This window comes from Amblyomma mixtum, chromosome 10 (genome assembly GCF_055824585.1).
Source record: "Amblyomma mixtum isolate Tamu chromosome 10, ASM5582458v1, whole genome shotgun sequence".
NCBI classification, from domain to species: Eukaryota; Metazoa; Arthropoda; class Arachnida; order Ixodida; family Ixodidae; genus Amblyomma; species Amblyomma mixtum.
This window is the reverse complement of record NC_143021.1, coordinates 124,364,112-124,378,939: the sequence shown is the minus strand read 5'-3', so window position 1 is coordinate 124,378,939 and position 14,828 is coordinate 124,364,112. Positions and strand designations below refer to the sequence as shown.

General features: G+C 51.4%; 1 protein-coding gene across 1 annotated transcript; it reads left to right on the top strand.

Moving 5' to 3' along the window:
• Positions 1 to 808: 808 nt before the first annotated feature.
• LOC149326854 (uncharacterized) lies at positions 809 to 9,373 on the top strand. Its single transcript, XM_089564705.1, has 3 exons — positions 809 to 1,129; positions 3,286 to 4,117; positions 9,267 to 9,373. The coding sequence occupies exons 1-3, from the start codon at positions 809 to 811 to the stop codon at positions 9,371 to 9,373; spliced, it is 1,260 nt and encodes a 419-aa protein (XP_089420831.1).
• Positions 9,374 to 14,828: the final 5,455 nt, after the last annotated feature.

The following is a 14,828-nucleotide window of genomic DNA, read 5'->3' as shown; positions in this document are numbered from 1 at the left end:
GATTCACCGCACAAAGTGTACTAATCTTATTAAGAACGTCCTTGGACCGCATTTTGAAAAATCGTTGCGGGAAGACATTGCGGAACAGAAGTACAGCGTTCTGATCGACGAGTCGACCGACATTAGTGTCGTCAAGGTGCTTGGCATCGTTATCAGGTATTTTTCCCAGTCAGATGGTGAGGTCGTTTCGACTTTTCTTACCCTGCAAGAACTCGAACAGTGCAATGCTGAAGGCATCACCTCAGCGCTTTTAGAAGGATTGTGGTCTAAGGGCTTGAACCCCCAAAACCTTGTCGGCGTTGGAGACGACAATGCAAGCGTCATGACGGGCGTGAATAGTGGCGTCTACACTCGACTAAGAAACGAAATGCCCCATCTTGTTATGGTGCGATGCGTCTGCCATTCACTCCAGCTTGCAGTTTCACATGCGTCGGTTGCCTTGCCACGAAACGTAGAATTTCTGGTCAGAGAGACATACCGATGGTTTGCTCACTCCTCAGCAAGGAAACTGGAATACCAAAGCTTATACCGCGAAATAAACGATGGCGAGACTCCGCTTACTATACCGCTAGCCTGTGACACACGCTGGCTGTCAATACACACTGCAGCAAGTAGGATACTTGCCCAGTGGACTGAACTGAAGGAAGTTTTTGAAAAAGCACAGACAGACAAAAATTGCTACACGGCAATGATGCTTTATGAAATATACAGCGACCCCAAGAACAAATGCTACGTATTATTGCTGGACTGGGATTTAGCGGAAGTTCAGCGTGTCAACAAATCCTATCAAGCGGAAAAACAAGACCCGATGAAATTGTTCGAAGACCTGATGATCCTTGTGAAATCGACGGTCGCAAAAGCATCTTTGCCAACCTCCCGATACGACGTCTTAACGGTCAATATCAACGAGCATCTCGACCCAAATCCGTACTTTGGTCACCGGTTTGAAACAGCACTCCGAGACGCATGCTTGCCACGCGACAATGAAAAGGAGCTGCGCCTTCGCTCGCGACGTTTCATTGCGGAACTCTTCAACCAGCTGCGTCAGCGGCTTCCAGAAAACATTCAGTGCTTGCAAAAGGCTTCCCTCCAGTCGTGTCTTGCTAAGGGAAACGACACTGTAGCCGAGGTACAACAAGAACTTGGGTTTATTGTCAGCCGGCCGTCAGACCGCGCGTCCCGCTGGTCGACGACTGCCCGCGAAAACCAACACGCATGTGCTTATATCGAGATACAGACAGGCAAGGGGGCGGTGCCCAAATACCGGCACGTGGCCGTGAGTTGGCCGTTTGCTTATCGTGATACAAACACTACACCTCCTCTCTGTTGAGCACGCACTGAGAGCAACACATGAGCCAATTACGGAATTGACGTCACAGTTTCTCTCCGTGGAAGCCGTGTCCGCTTGCGAAACTCAGTGGAGGAATTTGCGGCACGTAAAATGGTGCTCCACGAATACAACCGATGGTTTCTGGGCAGAAGTCGGTTCCTATAGGGACGCGCAAGGTGAAAACCCCTTTGTCGAGCTGGCCACTCTCGCCATGACAGTGCTGTCATTGCCTTTCTCAAATGCTGGAGTAGAAAGGTGCTTTAGCGACATGAGCATTGTGAAGAACAAGCGTCGTAATAGGTTAGACATTGACACACTAAATGCGCTACTAAGTGTGCGGGACGGGCTTCGGAGGCACAAGAAAAAATGTCATGAATATAGCTTGCCAAGTGACGTGGTAGCAAAAATCGGCACGATGGCATCCTACTCAACGGCAGATGATGATGCTCTGCAAGCTGCAGATATTATTAAAGAACTATGTGTACAGCACGACTGATTGCGTTTATGTACTCCTGTATAGTTGTACGTTTCCTGCTTATTGTGCTGTATATATTGTCTTCATCCGGTTTTGCTGTTCAGATGAAAGTTCGGAGATTTTTATCACTCGGCCTTACCCTATGTTATGGGTTGCGGTTATGTAATATAGTGCTTTTTTTGTTCGCGAATATGTTTGACTGTACGCTCAGAAGTACCTACGATAAAATCTCTATTGCACGTTATGTGTATCAAATGCTATTCTAGATTGCTTCGTTCGTTGAAAATGTACAATTTTGTTTTCAGTTTATGGCATCTTGCTATTTATGTGGACGGAAAGGTTTTCCACTCCGTACGAACTGCGCAGCCTAATTCGTCTACGTTAACGTTTGGTTTGCCCGGTGCGGAAGATTGCGCTCAGCTTTGTTTTTCTATAATAATGTATTTTGCTTATGAACACATGACGGAGTGAAATATGGATTTTTCATGTTTTCTTCAGCAAGTCTGTTGCTAGCTTTTGTATAATCAGTGTTCTAACGATCGGTTGAACCTTTTTGCCGAGCGTTCATGGCTTTCACATATCTCTGCATGTGTAGGCTTCCATCAAAAGTTTTTTTTTATTAAAATCAACATCCAAAAAGCTTTCAAGTGTTTTTGTGGTGATTTTGTGTTCATCAGTCTGAAGTTGACTTTAGTTTACTAATGTCAGACTTTTTTTTAAGGTGCCTTCTAGCAGTGTATTTTTGTATCTGACCATTATCTGATGAATACACCAGACAACTGGGCATCCTCCATGCCACTGAATGGTAATTAAATGTGGTTTACAAACAAGGCAATACAATATATAAATGCTTGGCGTAGGGCTACAGAATAGGCAATTAAAATCATATTTTGTTAAAGTGCTCAGAATTGAGCAGTTTATCAGTTTTTATTTTTTTCTGTTTTACAGTTGCACATTTTGTTGAAACGTTGAGTTTCGATTTCATAGGCCTTTGGGTACGCCTATAAAGTATACGTAGTTTACTTTTACATGTCTACAGAGCAGTACGTGATGCATTCGCTGCACGGCCTTCGTGAGCTCGCAAGCCTTGACGCCTTGCAAAAACTGCGCCTGCCCTAAATTATTGGAACAAGAACCCGGAGGACATTTATTATTCGTCCATACATGTTCTGCATGGTTGGCTTCAAAGGAACATGACTTGAGAGCTGTATTTGCTTTTTAGGGTTATACGGCTGCAAATAAATGCGTTATACACATAAAGTATTGTCAGTGGACAACGAAGAAGACAATGCTGGGCTCGTGCACGGAGCGCGAAGAGGACGAAGTGTGATCTGTGCGCCGTTGGCCGGCAGTGGTTCGATTGAGCTGCTGTGAGCTGCTGTCAGCATACCTCAGTGACTACTTCTTGTGGGCCTACATTTACGTAACATCTCTTGGTGGAGGTGCTGGGTACGAGCCGCCATGCCGCTGACCCGACGAGCCGACGAGCCGATCCGTCGAGATAGCTACCGACGCGCCTCCCACGCCAACTGTCGTCCTAGCCCACCCTCGAGACCCGGGCACATTCTGCGGTACCGATGGCGTGGACGTTGAAGACTGGCTCTCGCTGTACGAGCGTGTGAGCACACACAACCGGTGGGATCCCACGATGAAGTTGGCCAACGTCATTTTCTACTTGACGGGCACTGCAAGGGTCTGGTTCGAGACACACGAGGAAGAACTGACCAGTTGGGACCTGTGCAAGCAGAAGCTCACCGAATTGTTCGGTAAGCCATTCGGCCGTCAGCTGGCTGCGAAGAAGGAGCTTGCATGCCGCGCACAATCCTCAACAGAGTCATATGTGTCTTATATTCAGGACATTTTAGCCCTCTGCATGAAAGTTGATTCCGCCATGTCAGAGAGTGACAAAGTAGGTCACGTTCTCAAAGGAATTGCAGTCGACGCCTTTAACTTGCTGGTGTACAAGGACTGTGGAACGGTTGACGACATCTTAAAAGAATGCCGCCGCTTTGAACAAGCGAAAAGCCGCCGTATTTCCCCTCAGTTCACGCGGTTGCCGAACACGGCGGCAACGTCGTCCTGCGTAGACTCATCCCAACCGTGCTCCCTGCCAACATCCGACAGCCTGACACGACTTGTACGCCGAGAACTAGAGGCAGTGTCTCCCACAATTTCCCAATTATCGGTACCGGGCAGTACCCCTGCAGTATCCCTTATACAGGCTGTTGTCCGACAAGAATTCGCCAATCTCGGGATCCGACCTGTATGCTCCATTAGTTGCCCAGATGCTCGCAATGTGTCTCCCGTGCTCGGTGCCCGATACCCGTACCACACTCGCCGCAGCCGCAACCCGGATGAGTGGAGAACACCTGACGACAGGCCCATCTGTTTTAACTGCTCCCGAGTTGGTCACATCTCCCGACACTGCCGAAGCCGTCCGTCATCGACCTACCGCCGCTATCCTGATTCTTTCTATCCCCGCCGCTCGTCGTCGCCCCATGAACCACAGCTCGCAAGCTCCGACGCTCAGGCCCCTCCAACTAACCGCTAGTCGTCTCCTTACCGTCGTCGATCTCCGTCGCCCCAAACTCGACGCCCATCATCTCCTGGCCCGTATGCTCGATCCCGTTCGGAAAACTGATGGCTGCAGCGTCTGGAGGTGATGCTGCTCCGACGACCGACCTTGGAAATCCTCCTTTGACTCTACAAGCCCGACGGAATATACTTAGCGTAGACGTGGACGGGATCCCGTTACCGCTCTCTTCGACACGGGAGCGCACGTCTCCGTTATGAATGCCTCTCTACGCCGTCGCCTAAGGAAAGTGCTCACTCCTGCCCACTCCGCTGTTGTTCGTCTCGCCGATGGCGGTACTTCCGCTGTCGTTGAAATGTAGGCACACAAGAAGTAGTCACTGAGGGATGCTGACAGCAGCTCACAGCAGCTCAATCGAACCACTGCCGGCCAACGGCGCACAGATCACGCTTCGTCCTCTTCGCGCTCCGTGCACGAGCCCAGCACTGTCTTCTTCGTTGTCCACTGACACGACCTCAGGTGTCTTCTTTCCTCATTTCACGACATCTTTGACTTCGACAACCGCCCTTTGGCTCGGACCTCTGTGGTTACGCATCGCATTAACACCGGTGACGCCGCTCCTATCCACAGACGTCCGTATAGGGTCTCCAGTACAGAACGGAACATCATTCAGCAGGAGGTGGACAAAATGCTTACCAAAGACATTATAGAGCCATCATCCAGTCCTTGGGCCTCACCAGTTGTTCTAGTTAAAAAGAAAGGCGGGAGCTGGCGCTTTTGCGTTGATTACCGGCACCTTAACCGCATCACGAAAAAGGACGTGTATCCTCTCCCCAGAATTGACGACGCTTTGGACTGCCTTCACGGAGCCAAATTTTTCTCTTCCATCGACCTTGGATCCGGCTATTGGCAAATTGCTGTGGATGACCAAGACCGTGAAAAGACTGCATTCGTCACACCAGACGGCTTATATCAGTTCAAAGTTATGCCGTTCGGTCTCTGCATTGCGCCAGCTACCTTCGAGAGAATGATGGACTTCTTGCTTCGAGGATTTAAATGGGTTACATGCCTGTGTTACCTAGACGACGTCGTGGTTTTTTCGCCCTCATTTTCCACGCACCTCGAACGACTGACGAGTATTCTTTCTGTCTTCCGTAAAGCCGGGCTGCAGCTCAACTCGTCGAAATGCCAATTCGCTCGTCGCCAACTGACCATCCTTGGACATCTGGTCGATGCCTCGGGTGTCCGCCCGGACCCTGCTAAAGTTCAAGCCGTCAAAGACTTCCCTCTTCCGCAATCGGCCAGGGACGTACGCAGCTTTGTAAGCCTGTGCTCTTATTTCCGACGTTTCATCAAAAATTTTGCTGTCATCGCACGTCCCCTCACCGACCTCCTTAGAAAGACAGCCCTTTTACCTGGAGCCCTGCCCAAGGAGAGGCCTTTTCTTCCTTAATCCAATTGCTCACTTCCCCTCCTATATTGGCCCATTTCCACCCGTCGGCACCCACTGAAGTTCGCACAGACGCCAGCGGATATGGTATCGGCGCTGTGCTCGCCCAACGTCACCAAGGTCAAGGCCGTGTCATTGCGTACGCCAGCCGTCTTCTTTCCACCGCCGAGCGCAATTACTCCATAACGGAGCGCGAGTGCCTCGCCCTTGTTTGGGCGGTCGCTAAATTTCGATCCTACCTGTTTGGCCGCCTTTTCTCAGTTGTGACGGACCACCACGCTCTTTGCTGGCTTTCTTCGCTGAAGGACCCCACAGGCCGGCTTGGTCGTTGGGCATTGCGCCTGCAAGAGTACTCTTACACCGTTGTTTACAAGTCCGGGCGCCTACATCAAGACGCTGACTGCCTGTCTCGTCACCCTGTGGAGCCGCCAGATCCTGGAGACAATGACCTAGGCCCGTGCTTATTCGCTATCTCTGATCTGCTTAACATCGCGGCCGAGCATCGGCAAGATTCCTCCTTGCGTCCCCTTATTGACCGCCTCACCTGTGCCAACCCCGATCCTTCGCTCCAACTCTTTGTCCTTCAGGATGACATCCTCTACCGCCGCAACCTTCGCCCTGACGGCCCTCCGCTCCTGCTCGTCGTTCCTCAGCGTCTCCGCTCGTCTGTCCTCGCGGAACTACACGACCTGCCCACCGCGGGACACCTCGGTGTCTCCCGCACGTACGATCGGGTCCGACGCCGCTTCTTTTGGACCGGCCTTTACCGTAGTGTTCGCCGTTACGTTGCCAGCTGTGACCTCTGTCAACGAAGGAAGTGGCCCTCCACTTTGCCTGCCGGCCTTCTGCAGCCTATCGACGTACCTCTGGAACCCTTTCATCGTGTCGGACTAGACCTCCTCGGACCTTTTCCTACGTCCAGTTCCGGCAACCGTTGGATCGCCGTCGCGACTGACTACGCCACTCGGTACGCTATCACACGTGCCTTACCAACCAGTTGCGCCACCGATATCGCCGATTTCCTGTTGCAAAATGTCATCCTTCATCACGGTGCCCCACGCCAATTGCTGACGGACCGCGGCCGCTACTTTTTGTCCCGGGTAGTTGACGACATACTCCGGTCCTGTTCCACGCAGCATAAACTCACTACAGCGTACCATCCTCAAACGAACGGGCTTACCGAGCGCCTGAATAGGACCCTCACTGACATGCTATCCATGTACGTCGCAGCCGACCATCGTGATTGGGACATTGCCTTGCCCTATGTAACATTTGCTTATAATTCATCGCGGCATGACACCACGGGCTATTCGCCTTTCTATCTTTTGTATGGCCGGCATCCTGCGTTGCCACTGGATACACTCCTGCCGCTTTCTTCGGCCTCGACCACGGAGTACGCACGTGACGCCATCGCTCAAGCAACCTCGGCCAGCGAAATCGCCCGCGACCGTCTCACCGCCTCCCAGGCCTACCAGAAGTCAGTTTACGACCGCCGACATCGCCCAGTCCACTACACGCCAGGATCACTCGTCCTCGTTTGGTATCCCTCTCGCCGTGTCGGCCTTTCAGAAAAACTCCTACATCAGTATAAGGGCCCTTATCGCGTGCTCCGTCAGGTGACCGACGTGACTTATGAGATTGCCCCCCTCGACCCTCCGTCGTCATCCACCCCCCCTACCACTGACGTTGTTCACGTGGTTCGCCTCAAGCCATACCGTGCACCTGCTCCGTCTTCCACTTAGCATCGGGACGATGCTTTCGCCGCCGGGAGTTGTGTCAGTGGACAACGAAGAAGACAGTGCTGGGCTCGTGCACGGAGCGCGAAGAGGACGAAGTGTGATCTGTGCGCCGTTGGCCGGCAGTGGTTCGATTGAGCTGCTGTGAGCTGCTGTCAGCATCCCTCAGTGACTACTTCTTGTGTGCCTACATTTACGTAACAGTATATTTTAAAAAATCGCTTGAAAAACATTTAGCTACTTTTAGCTCCTTGCTGGATTTTTTAGCTACTTCTAGCTACTTTCAACCTGACATTTAGCTACGTTTGCTCGCCAACATTTGGCAACACTGCTCACAGTCGCTCGAAAGGATTCACCCTCACTAAGCTGCAGTGCAAACAGCGATCTTTGTCAATTTTGAAGCGCTTTAAACGAGTGTAGTTTAGAAAATGAGTCCTTGAGAAAGTGAAACTAGGAAGCGCTCTCAGACGCGACCGGCGAGCCAAAGGCAGACATCTTGAACTAACCGGAAAACTACAGGCATTTCCATACGATACGACGCTGCACTAAGCCGGCGCGCCTGCGGAGCGGAGGCGCCGCTCCGCTGACCCGCTAGAGGGTGAGCGTACTGCGCATGGGCACTTGAACGTCCGCACCGCTCAGCTGGGTAGTGGGCCGCAAAACCTTTCAGCTCAGCTGAAAGTGTCTAATAAAGAGTTAACTGGGAAGCATTAGCGACGCGGCTCGCAGCGTCCTGAAAGTTTTCGGTCAGGAACAGGCTGGAAAAATCGCTGCTGAAGCGCCTATATGACAGCTATTACGATTTTCGTTCTTTTTTCTCGCCGACAGCAACTTTACAGTAGGCAGTTTCGTCTTGCAACGTTAATACACTTGCGCATCATGAAATAACGAAAATATACCATTATATGACAAACATAGTCACCCTTCAAATCATCGCTGCCGCACGCGCTGCGGAAACCGGTCACCATATCGCTGTTTCAGGAAAGGCCACGTGAGGTCGGCAGAATCGCTGGAACGATCGCGCCGTGTTTCTCAGAACCCTAGCTGCCCCCTCAAGATGTGGACAATGCGACTGAGTGGTGTTCCAGAGCATGTCAACCACCGTGCCGTTTCCATCAATGGCAAGGTCTACTCGTTCGGCTCATTTGAAGTGGACAGGCCTCACCCCTTAAGGAACCTCGTCGACGTGTCCATCTTCGACCCTGCAACGTCGCGGTGGCATATCGTGGAAACACATTCAGCGTCCAATGGCCAGCCGAATAACATTTTCCGTCGCACCGTTGTCGCCTGCGGTCACTGCGCGTACCTTTGGGGCTTGCGGAACGGCTGGGAGTCGGCCAGCGTCCTTTATAGTTCCGACACCAACACCATGACATGGAGCTGCCCTCAAGTGAATGGTGAGGCGCCGACACCGCATTACGGCGCCTCAGCTTGCATGGTCGGTCATCGCATGTATATTTTTGGTGACCCACATGAATCCCAAGACGTCAGCGCGCTTCACCTGGATACCATGGAGTGGCATCGTGTCCCCACCAATGGAGAGGTGCTTCCTCCGCGATCCTTCCACACGGCCTCTGTAATCGGGACCCGCATGTACGTGTGGGGCGGAGGGTTAGCTGCCACTTTTCTCGCTGGTCGCATTGAAAACGTCAACTCATTATTCTACCTGGAAACAACCACCTCGACCTGGGTGCGCCCACACGTACTGGGCGTTCCTCCCGTGGGTCGGCACGGGCATTCAGCGTTTGTCTACAGAGGCGAGCTGTACATCTTTGGGGGGTTCAACCAACTTCGGGACACTTACTGTGCTCACATGCACAAGTACGAGCCTGACATCGTGCTGGACTGAGGTGAGGCCGCTAGGCTTAGGCCCGTCTGCCAGGTGGTTTCCAGGCTGTGGCATTACTGGCGAAAGAGTGTTTGTGTTTGGTGGTTATGGCACGGTACAGAACATGGAGGAAGGGGAGATTATTGCGGAGCAAGCGAAGCTAACCGATATTCACGTGTTGCACCGGAAGCCACACTGGAGAACTTATGCCTGTTTGCGGTCATCGATGCACGACTGGATGCAAGCGATATCCCACTCACAAGAAATTAGATCAGCGCTATCCTATCACCCAAATCGAAGTCGCTAAGCAGATGCTGCACTTCAAGCAAATGGAGCCCCTTCGACGAATCTATATTTCTCGTCACCGATAAATGAGTTTTCAACCTAGATACCTATCTCTTGAATAAACACAGAAGCAACAATAGAAGCCGTTCTGTACTCAGCATAGAAATTCAAACCCATAAACTTTGCGAATCATTTGTTAATACACTTTCTATTGCTGGGAGTTGAAATAGTTTCTGTATTGTTTGCTCCTATCAATATTTATCGTCATTTTCCTTACAGCGAGCAACACCGCCACCTACTGCTTGCCATCGCTGAACATGGACTAGCTTTTCCTCATCGCATCACGTCCGTGCCACAGGACGCAGGCAACAAGGATGAGCATGAACTGTTTGTCTTCTACTTTGTATTGTATTTGCTCGGCGGCGCATTATCGGCTGCAGCTCTGACTGGAGAGCTCCTTTCAAAATCTTCATGCCGAGAATCATTGCATAGCCTCTTCACCGAAGCAGAGAAGTGAAGTATAATGAGTTTATTATGCCCTTACATACTTACTATGTTTTTTCATGGGTACCACTCGCCATATTTACGGGCCATTGTTTGTCAATTTGGCATAAAATTATTTATCGTTCTGTTAATACAGAAGCGTATTTCCACTTTAGAGAGTGGCCATAACACGTGACGGGTAGCGTCTACTTTTCAACTATTTTCCGGAGACGCCGAGCCTGCACTTTTTGTGACCCTGCATTGAAAAGTGCGCCGGAGTTCATTACGTGTGTGTAGTAGCCTGTAATTTTGTCACGAACGCTTATTACACCGCTTGAAATAACCAAACTAATGTGTACACATTCTTTTTTCCGTTTTCAAGCAAAGGTTACAGGTATTGAACCTAAGTGTGTTGTAGTTAGCAAAGCACGGTACAGGTAAGGAGTGCGCCTTGCCATCACATGAGCACTACATTACATAATGAACCTGCTCGGATAAAGAAACGAAATTAATGATATGCAGCAAGCAACGAGGAAAAGTTTAACACTTGAAGTACTTGTCTTTTCGCCACTACTGGGTAAGTTTTGCACTGGTGCCATCCTTATTTATGCAGGAGAACCTATGTCACTCACAAAGAAAAACTTTTTTTTTTGTTTTTTCGTTGCTTTCAGTACCGAGATTTTCCCCTAGAATGGAATCATTATTTCCGTTGAAGTTGTTAGAGGACAACACCAAGACGCCCTAAGGGAATGCACCGTGCACGCTAGACATCGTTTTGACGTACATTTAACATCGTTGGTTACTCTTTCCTTTTTTATCAGATAAAGGAACGGTGAAGTTCAAGCTTTAGGTGTTAATGGGCTGTTTATTGATTTCGACACACCGATGTTCCCTGCACATACGAGCAGCAATAACATTAAAAGAATATTAGTGAGGACAGCGGACGAGCATAGAAATATTTTTGGGTGATACTACTCTAGCTTTAAGTTGGGAAGAATTTCTCCTAAATGACGAACAATCGAATGAGTTGATCTGTAACGCACCGCTTATAATGCGGTGTTGCTAAATATTGTCTTGAGTTGAGGTCGTCATTTACTAATTCACTAAAAATTTATGTAAAACAGACGGAACGAAGGATCAGAGCGTGCAGTCCGCTGCGCTGCCACGGCTGCCAAATGAGGAGTGGCTATGCCGGGCGGTTCCTTTTATGCGCTTTGATGATCCTGATGGCGTCAAAGTCCCAACTGCGCAAAAGCTTCGGTCGTTTCTCGCACCACCTGCACGTAGAGACGGCGATCCCGGTGACGGCTTTCTTTCTTGCTTCTGATTTCTACACATATGACAGCGGGATTCTGCAAAACAGACGGAACGAAGGCTCAGAGCGTGCAGTCCTCTGCGCTGCCACTGCTGCCAAACAAAGAGTGGCTATGCCGGGCGGTTCCTTTTATGCGCTTCGGTGATCCTGGTGGCGTCAAAGTCCCAACTGCGCAGAAGCTTCGGTCGTTTTTCGCACCACCTGCCCGTAGAGACGACGAACCCGGTGACGGCTTTCTTTCTTGCTTCTGATTTCTACACATACGACAGCGGGATTCTGCAAAGCAGACGGAACGAAGGCTCAGAGCGTGCAGTCCTCTGCGCAGCCACTGCTGCCAAATGAGGAGTGGCTATGCCGGGCGGTTCCTTTTATGCGCTTCGGTGATCCTGGTGGCGTCAAAATCCCAACTGCGCAGAAGCTTCGGTCGTTTTTCGCACCACCTGCCCGTAGAGACGACGATCCCGGTGGCGGCTTTCTTTCTTGCTTCTGATTTCTACACATATGACAGCGGGATTCTGCAAAACAGACGGAACGAAGGCTCAGAGCGTGCAGTCTGCTGCGCTGCCACTGCTGCCAAACGAGGAGTGGCTATGCCGGGCGGTTTCTTTTATGCGCTTCGGTGATCCTGGTGGAGTCAAAGTCCCAACTGCGCAGAAGCTTCGGTCGTTTTTCGCACCACCTGCCCGTAGAGACGACGATCCCGGTGACGGCTTTCTTTCTTGCTTCTGATTTCTACACATATGACAGCGGGATTCTGCAAAGCAGACGGAACGAAGGCTCAGAGCGTGCAGTCTGCTGCGCTGCCACTGCTGCCAAACGAGGAGTGGCTATGCCGGGCGGTTCCTTTTATGCGCTTCGGTGATCCTGGTGGCGTCAAAGTCCCAACTGCGCAGAAGCTTCGGTCGTTTTTCGCACCACCTGCCCGTAGAGACGACGATCCCGGTGACGGCTTTCTTTCTTGCTTCCGATTTCTACACATATGACAGCGGGATTCTGCAAAACCGACGGAACGAAGGCTCAGAGCGTGCAGTCCTCTGCGCTGCCACTGCTGCAAAATGAGGAGTGGCTACGCGGGCGGTTCCTGTTATGCGCTTGGGTGATCCTGGTGGCGTCAAAGTCCCAACTGCGCAGAAGCATCGGTCGTTTTTCGCACCACCTGCCCGTAGAGACGACGATCCCGGTGACGGCTTTCTTTCTTGCTTCTGATTTCTACACATATGACAGCGGGATTCTGCAAAACCGACGGAACGAAGGCTCAGAGCGTGCAGTCCTCTGCGCTGCCACTGCTGCCAAATGAGGAGTGGCTATGCCGGGCGGTTCCTTTTATGCGCTTCGGTGATCCTTGTGGCATCAAAATCCCAACTGCGCAGAAGCTTCGGTCGTTTTTCGCACCACCTGCCCGTAGAGACGACGATCCCGGTGACGGCTTTCTTTCTTGCTTCTGATTTCTACACATATGACAGCGGGATTCTGCAAAACAGACGGAACGAAGGCTCAGAGCGTGCAGTCCTCTGCGCTGCCACTGCTGCAAAATGAGGAGTGGCTATGCGGGCGGTTCCTGTTATGCGCTTGGGTGATCCTGGTGGCGTCAAAGTCCCAACTGCGCAGAAGCTTCGGTCATTTTTCGCACCACCTGCCCGTAGAGACGACGATCCCGGTGACGGCTTTCTTTCTTGCTTCTGATTTCTACACATATGACAGCGGGATTCTGCAAAACCGACGGAACGAAGGCTCAGAGCGTGCAGTCCTCTGCGCTGCCACTGCTGCCAAATGAGGAGTGGCTATGCCGGGCGGTTCCTTTTATGCGCTTCGGTGATCCTGGTGGCATCAAAATCCCAACTGCGCAGAAGCTTCGGTCGTTTTTCGCACCACCTGCCCGTATAGACGACGATCCCGGTGACGGCTTTCTTTCTTGCTTCTGATTTCTACACATATGACAGCGGGATTCTGCAAAACAGACGGAACGAAGGCTCAGAGCGTGCAGTCCTCTGCGCTGCCACTGCTGCCAAATGAGGAGTGGCTATGCCGGGCGGTTCCTTTTATGCGCTTCGGTGATCCTGCTGGCGTCAAAATCCCAACTGCGCAGAAGCTTCGGTCGTTTTTCGAACCACCTGCCCGTAGAGACGACGATCCCGGTGACGGCTTTCTTTCTTGCTTCTGATTTCTACACATATGACAGCGGGATTCTGCAAAACAGACGGAACGAAGGCTCAGAGCGTGCAGTCCTCTGCGCTGCCACTGCTGCCAAATGAGGAGTGGCTGTGCCGGGCGGTTCCTTTTATGCGCTTCGGTGATCCTGGTGGCATCAAAATCCCAACTGCGCAGAAGCTTCGGTCGTTTTTCGAACCACCTGCCCGTAGAGACGACGATCCCGGTGACGGCTTTCTTTCTTGCTTCTGATTTCTACACATATGACAGCGGGATTCTGCAAAACAGACGGAACGAAGGCTCAGAGCGTGCAGTCCTCTGCGCTGCCACTGCTGCCAAATGAGGAGTGGCTATGCCGGGCGGTTCCTTTTATGCGCTTCGGTGATCCTGGTGGCGTCAAAATCCCAACTGCGCAGAAGCTTTGGTCGTTTTTCGCAGCACCTGCCCGTAGAGACGACGATCCCGGTGACGGCTTTCTTTCTTGCTTCTGATTTCTACACATATGACAGCGGGATTCTGCAAAGTAGACGGAACGAAGGCTCAGAGCGTGCAGTCTGCTGCGCTGCCACTGCTGCCAAACGAGGAGTGGCTATGCCGGGCGGTTCCTTTTATGCGCTTCGGTGATCCTGGTGGCGTCAAAGTCCCAACTGCGCAGAAGCTTCGGTCGTTTTTCGCACCACCTGCCCGTAGAGACGACTATCCCGGTGACGCCTTTCTTTCTTGCTTCTGATTTCTACACATATGACAGCGGGATTCTGCAAAGCAAACGGAACGAAGGCTCAGAGCGTGCAGTCTGCTGCGCTGCCACTGCTGCCAAACGAGGAGTGGCTATGCCGGGCGGTTCCTTTTATGCGCTTGGGTGATCCTGGTGGCGTCAAAGTCCCAACTGCGCAGAAGCTTCGGTCGTTTTTCGCACCACCTGCCCGTAGAGACGACGATCCCGGTGACGGCTTTCTTTCTTGCTTCTGATTTCTACACATATGAAAGCGGGATTCTGCAAAACAGACGGAACGAAGGCTCAGAGCGTGCAGTCCTCTGCGCTGCCACTGCTGCCAAATGAGGAGTGGCTATGCCGGGCGGTTCCTTTTATGCGCTTCGGTGATCCTGGTGGAGTCAAAGTCCCAACTGCGCAGAAGCTTCGGTCGTTTTTCGAACCACCTGCCCGTAGAGACGACGATCCCGGTGACGGCTTTCTTTCTTGCTTCTGATTTCTACACATATGACAGCGGGATTCTGCAAAACAGA

Bases quoted from the DNA above. Each gene is read 5' to 3' on its own strand.
- LOC149326854 (XM_089564705.1), top strand. From the start codon at position 809: ATGAAATTGTTCGAAGACCTGATGATCCTTGTGAAATCGACGGTCGCA. The intron at 1,130-3,285 runs GTACAACAAGAA...TGACCCGACGAG, and splicing joins GAAACGACACTGTAGCCGAG to CCGACGAGCCGATCCGTCGA. The intron at 4,118-9,266 runs GTGCCCGATACC...ACGGGCATTCAG, and splicing joins CAATGTGTCTCCCGTGCTCG to CGTTTGTCTACAGAGGCGAG.